The sequence below is a fragment of the Bufo gargarizans genome, chromosome 10 (assembly GCF_014858855.1).
Source record: "Bufo gargarizans isolate SCDJY-AF-19 chromosome 10, ASM1485885v1, whole genome shotgun sequence".
In the NCBI taxonomy this organism is placed as follows: Eukaryota; Metazoa; Chordata; class Amphibia; order Anura; family Bufonidae; genus Bufo; species Bufo gargarizans.
Genome location: NC_058089.1, coordinates 16,699,435 through 16,706,098, shown reverse-complemented (window position 1 = coordinate 16,706,098; position 6,664 = coordinate 16,699,435). Strand labels below are relative to the sequence as shown.

Here is a 6,664-nt window from a genome sequence, read left to right as displayed (position 1 = left end):
GGATCCGGTACCCAGGGTTCTGGAAGTTGCCGCGTCGCCGAATCTGGTTTTCCAGTCTGCGCCTGCACCGCGATATAGTTGGAGCTGGTTTCACTTTTGATCTTTAGAAAAAATGTAAGTACCGGATCCGTGTGAAAATAGCCTAATGCACACTGACTACTGTCTCTGGCCTGTAATAAACTTTAAATAATACGTTTGGTTAGAAGTCATTTTGGGAAGAGAAAGGAGCGCAGAACCAGGAAGAGGAAACGGAGGCAAAGTCCTGCATTCTGCTACAAACACAACAATGAACACTGCCCCTTTAACCAGAGGGCGTGGTTTATGTCCCTGTATTAGCCTAAGCCCGCCTCTTTTAAACTCCTCCCCTCCCCGTGGTCCTCGACCCTGCCCATTGCCCTCCATTGTCCGTTTAGGCTCACTGTGTGTCGCCTGATTCTTCTTTTGACTATCGCAGGCGAACACCGAATACCGTGAGGTAACGGAGCGCATCTCCAGAGCTCGTCGGAACGCAAGGAACTGCGGGAAAGAAGCGGCTTACGCTTCAGGCACCGTGGCGGGCAGCCTGCATCAGGCCCCCAGCTGTGTAAATTCCTCCGCTTCCTGTCTTTCGGCCTCATTAGCTCGGTGAGGCGGCAGTGGCGGCGGCGACTCCTCTCTCAACCTCACACCGCGACCAGCGCTCAGGCCCCGTGACCGACACACCGCGGAGACCCTGAAAGGTGGGGCGGGAGCGCGATGGCTGCACCATCGGGTCTCGGAAGCGGGCGTAATGATTATTGATAGTGGAGGGGTAATAGGGTCCGGGTCGGGATTGTTTTCTGTGCAGGCGGATGGATACAGCCTCCTCTCAACCCGGGGTGCTGGTCCGTTATTGGGGAGCACTGACCCCTGACCTTTCCATGGACATGGCTGACCCTCAGAGTAGCCCCTGTCTCCATGGTGGATGGCTGCTCCGTTGCCTTCTTATCCACCTTTTATAAGGGGGAGATAATAATATATATATATATATATTTTTTTTTTACAGTGGGGTAAAAGAAACTTTATTGTATAAAATCTTAGTGGTCTTTCATTTTTTTATTAACTTTACCATGAAGGTTGAAAAAAATATATATATTTTTTACTTTAACTTTTTTTATTTTTTTCTCTCTCTACGTTTTCAAGTGATTTAAAGGGTCTTTGAGTTTTGAAAAATATATTGAAGATCTATTGAGTCTTGATAGGTGGGTGTCTGATTGCGGAGGCCCCCAATAGAGAGTTGAAATGTGAGCTCTTCTCTCTCCTCGTTCTAACGATTGTGGGGGGGGGTCTCAGCACTCGGACCCCCACTGATCAAAGCTTTTGATACGTCTCTGACGTAAGGTCTTTTGAAAACTAAGTGACCCTTTAATGGGGTTCTCTGAGCTTTTAATATTGATGACCTATCCTCAGGATAGGTCATCGATATCAGAACGGTGGGGGTCCATCAGCCTTAGGCTATATGCACACGACCGTGACGTTTTGTTTTTTTTTGCGTCTGCCAACCGTGGATCTGCAAAAAATGGAAGCTGCCCATGTGCCTTCTGCAATTAACGGAACGGGCGGCCCATTGTAGAAATGCCTATTCTTGTCTACAAAACGGACAAGAATAGGACATGTTTTCTTTCTTTTTTTTTTTTTTTGCGAAGAAACGGATGCGGACAGCACACGGAGTGCTGTCTGCATCTTTTACGGCCCCTTTAAAGTGAATGGGTCCTCATCCGAGCCGCCAAAACTGCGGCTCGGATGCGGACCAGAACTATAGTCATGTTTATGAGGCCTTATGAGGAGCTCACTGCTGCTGACTATGGCAGGGCAGGAAGGGAGATGGCACCTCATACAGCTGATCAGTGGGGGTGCCAGTTGTCGGACCCCCCCCCCCCCCCCCCGCCGCCGATCTGATATTGGTGACCTATCTAGGTCATCATCATTAAAAGCTGGGACAGCCCCTTTAAAAAATGACTAAAAGTAAGGAAGTTGGGGGGAGAAACCTGTTAAATCCCCTGTCTGTGCCATGGTCCTGCTGGCATGGGATGACATGTTGCGTGTTGGCTGCAGCGGTCGTGTGTAGGTACGGCACGCCATCACTGCAGGGATGTAAAAGGAGACCTGGTGTGCTGGAGCGGTGGCGACTTACCGGGTTAAGGTTATTTTTAGCCACATTCTCTGCTTTTAGTAAATATATATTAATATTTGTATGTAGTCGGGTTATTGGTTTTAAAGGGGTCGTCCATCTTTGGATGCCTTTCTGCGCCCTCCCCCACACTTCACCAGGCCTGTGGACAGAAGTTTGCATCCTGCTGCTTGGTCCTTGTCCCTGCTTCTCTACTTTCAGAGTGAATTGGGATAAAGTGTGCCACTGCAGGGGGGAGGGAGCAGGTAAGTGCCCCCTTTGCAGGTTTAGTGAAGTGATGGTGGACAACCCCTTTAATTCAGATTATTCGGCATGTAGTGAGCATCAGACGGCAAGTAAAGCACCCGAAAGCGTACCAGCCGTCTCGGTCTCTGATGCCAGTGCAGATTATGAAGCAGGCTGGTTCCAGGGTTTTGTTCTGGGGTGAACGGTTATTGCTATAGGCGCACAGTGTCTACTACATCGGGTCAGCTCAGCTGTAAGGGTGTGGTGGCCTGGTTGGGAGATAAGTAGCGCTGCCTGGGTAAGGAGGGTGCTAATATGTTTTGTCTTCTCTTCTCTTAGATGCCCTCAGCCACAAGCAGCAAGGCTGTGCCGGGCTCCGGCGAGGCAGCGGCGACTGGTACTGGAAGCATACAGAGTGAGGCCATGAAACAGATCCTGGTGGTCCTTGACAAGAAAATCCGTAACCTTGAAAAGAAGAAGGTTTGTATATTTTGACGATATGAAGGCTGTAGACGTGCCTCCCACACAGCGCTGGGTGCTGAATCATGAGCTCTTGTTGGGTCGTGCCCCCTCTGCCTAGTACCAGCCAGGGTGATGGCTGGCTGTAGAAGTATTTTTTTTTTTTTTTTTGGTGTAGTAATGGCATCCCTGGCATGTGCTGCTGCGGCTCTAACCTCCCCCGGCCTTGGAAATGTGTCTTCCTGTCTGTGGTGTTGGCATGTGAACCTTGTTTGTGACTTGACGCATTTCCAGCCTCTGAAGTTTCTTTCATCAGTTTCAGATTTGAATTGGATCCACTGAGATTGTACAAGGAATCCCTGGTAAGGGTAAGTTCACACCTGCAGCAGCCAATCCGGGGTTCTCCTCCGGCAGGGGAGCGGAATACCAAAGTTTCCATATCTGGCAAAGCCAGGCGCCGGACCTCATTATAGTGAATGGGATCCGGCGGTGTCTGGCTATGCCGGATACAGCAATTCCAGTATACCGTTCCTCCGCCTGCTGCAGGTGCGGATTTGCCCATTAGGGGGTTGAATACTTGCACCATGGTACAAGGCTTTTGCTGCCCTCATGTACATTGTAGATGCGAGATATTTAGTCCTGGTTCTTGGCACATGCAAACACCTTACCAAATCTGCACTGGGCTTAGTTTCTTTAGGAGTCTTGGCTGAGATGAAACCAAGCTTTTTGCATATGCCGGCACAGTTGCCTTTAGCAGGGATGCCCAACCTGCGCCCTCCAGCTGTTGCAAAACTACAACCTCCAGCATGCCTGGACAGCCTACAGCTATTTAGGGCATGCTGGGAGTTGTAGTTTTGCAACAGCTGGAGGGCTGCAGGTTGAGCATCCCTGGCCTATAGTGAATACTCTTGAAAGACCTGTGAAGGGGAGCATGCTTCTACGCTCTGGCATCTTCGTTCCTCTACTCCCTGGATGTAAACTCAGTTTGCTGCAGCAGCCAATCAGCCGCACCGCCCGCCCCCCATGTGTGACGTGACCATTTGTCATGACACAAGGGGGGCTGGTCACCACTGCAGCCAGCGATTCGCTGCAGAGGGGTCAAACAGGAAACTTGCATCCAGGGGACCCAACAGAGCAATCGACATCCCCTTTACTCCACTTACTGCCACATTTAGGGTCTGTATTGGGCTCTGTTCACATGAGCCTCATGGCTTGTGTTTATCATGGAGCTGTCTATGGCTGATCCTTGAAAGGGCAGAATTTGCAGCCGCCGTTTCATGTGGCAAGTACAGGCGCAGCGCGGCAATTATGGGTAATCTGTGTGCGGCCTCTGTTGTGAACATGTAATGGCGCCCTTTGGTCTCGGACAGCCCCTCCCTATGCATTGCTCTGCTTCTTTCTACTCCGCAGAACAGTGGTCTTCATCCTGTGAAGCTCTCGGGGCACGCTGGGGGTTGTAGTCTTGCCACCGGTTGGAGATTACAGTAGGTCGGGGTACATGTGCCCTGCCCCCAGCCCAGTCGTGTTCTGCCAGTTTCGGTGTTCATGTGTTTGCACATACGACGTGCAGGAAAAACAAGCGCACCCGCCAGGCGTCTGTCCTCGCCCCGTTCACTGTTGGGGGTACGGCTGCGAGTGACGTGGAGCTGCCGGTTTGCATACAAAAATTCTCCAGCAGAGTAGAAGCCGAGCGGATGTGCTTTCAGAAAGCTCGTCCTACCGGCGCTGCTGTGGGTTTTATCCGTGGCTTTAAGTCTTTGAGATGTGGAGGCTGAAGGCCACGAACACCCACTGCAATCCCTGCTGCAATACTGGCGCATTTCATTATTATTTCTTATGCAGTGGACCAGTCACCTGTGGCTGTATCATTACTGGGCTTTCTGGTCTGCTGGCATCGACCCAGAACGGCTTGTGCGTTGGGAGGGGGGACCCCTGGACACACTGGGTGCAGCGTCTGCAGACCATGGCTACATTTATTTGGCTGTGAACTTGACTTCTCCGTGGTCTGTTATGGCTCCTCGTGGATAAAAGGCTCAACTCAGAGCCGTAGATGTCGTTCCTCTGCGGATGTGACATGCTAGACCCCCCTAGGGGGGGATTCTGCACTGCAGAGGTGGAACGACTGCTGCCCCTGACTCCTGCATTTTGGGTTCTTGTTGTGCCCAGACCCCTATTAGGGATGTACAACCCCCCCCCCCCCGCGAGACTGCCCCATCCATGCCGCTGCCTCCGGTCTAGATGAGCGTGTGAATACCCCTTTACATGGGCTCCGGGCTCGTGGAGGTGTACGCGTTCGGGCTGCACCTTTTTTATTGGGGTATATATATACACATCCAAATTACCAGCCCGCATGAAATATATAAATATAATAACACAATTCATACGTGAAACCAAGTGCGTATAAGAATCTCCTACATACAATGAACAGTCTATATGCCCCTTGTGTGTCCCCTCTGGGGTGGCGCGTGTTTCGGCGGGCCTTCGTCTGAATGTAGTGGACTTGAGATCCTCCAACTGCATACACAAAAACCTGATTATAAGAGGCGTCTGGTCACTGGCACTAACGCAGTTTGCGGTGGCAGTTAACCAGTTCCTGGCTGGATCCTGTATTTAGAGCCGAATTTATGGAGGGAGGGGGGGGGGGGGGAATGTTTACATGGCAGAACTTGACGGGTTCTGCCGTCTCCCCAGCTTTCGAAAGGAGGGCTGTGCCTGCGCCAAGCGAGAACGCATCCTTTCTCTGCGCCGCTCCCCTGCAAGCAATGGAGGTTGGATATACCAGGTGGATTTTTGGTGCATAATTCCAAATTAATAGGAACCCCATGGCGTTCGCAGTCCTAAATCCCACGCGGAAATAATCCGCAGCCGCGCGGACGGTCAGTTTCAGCACGTAATCCGCAGCTAAAATGCGCCTTGTGAGCAGAGCCCTATTAGGAGGAACCAGTCTTGTGAGGTTGTGGTGGGCTGCCTGTGGAACTACAACTACCAGCATGCCCGGTCAGACAGCGGCCATCGTCCTGGCTTGCTGAGACTTCTATTACACACCCGTGACGGCCGAGGTCACTAGGCCCCGGTATAATGCAGGCCGCACGTGTGTCGCATGCCGGCGGTGCGGAGCTGCGCTTTGTGTCGGGCAGGTCCCGGCTCGGCGCCGCACATGGACTAGGCCGCGGGCAAACATGGCGGCTCCCAGTGTGAGGCGCGGAGGGTGGGGGAGGGGAGGCGGCCTCCTCATTGTGTCCCGTCCGGAGAGGAGGTGACGTCTCCTCATCACGGGAGCCCTCTGCTGGCGGACTACAAGTCCCAGCATGCCCTGCGCCGACTGCCGCGGTGTGGGCTCTGGTACAGGAAGCCATAACGTTTCTGGTCCCCGCATTCTGCGGCCATTGTGTCCCTGAAGGAGATGAGAATCCTGCAGTCGCCTCACCTCCGTATATGCGATGATGCTTTCTTTTTTTTTTTTTTTTTTTTTTTTTAAATATTTTTTATAAGCTTTATTTTAGTTAGTAAAACGTGTAGGAATGCATGAACTTCATGGCTTTGTGTTTTTTGTATGCCCTAAATTCACCCACTCCTCTCCCCAATCGAAGGCAGCCAGGAGCCCCCGGTGCAGGCCGCCATATTGGTGCCCAGGAGGCCCCTAGCGACAGCCGCCATGTTGACTGGCGAACCAAGGCCACATGCACACGGTGCATGGTACGCGTGGAGTTTTGCACCTAATACAGCGCCAGCTCAGTATAAAAGATTTTAAAAAAATCTCGGAAATTAAACTGTGGCGCATATATTATTTCCAATGCACAGAACGATGTCTGGGGGCAAATCGGCGTCATA

General features: G+C 51.8%; 1 protein-coding gene across 1 annotated transcript in view; it reads left to right on the top strand.

The window, feature by feature from the left end:
- The first annotated feature begins 564 nt into the window (after positions 1 to 564).
- Positions 565 to 6,664, top strand: part of CAPRIN1 (cell cycle associated protein 1) — a 29,104-nt gene continuing 23,004 nt past the window's right edge. The window contains exons 1-2 of the mRNA XM_044270307.1: positions 565 to 719; positions 2,714 to 2,854. Of these exons, the coding sequence (XP_044126242.1) occupies positions 2,714 to 2,854 (141 nt within the window). The 5' untranslated portion in view covers positions 565 to 719. The remainder of the gene's footprint in view (positions 720 to 2,713; positions 2,855 to 6,664) is intronic.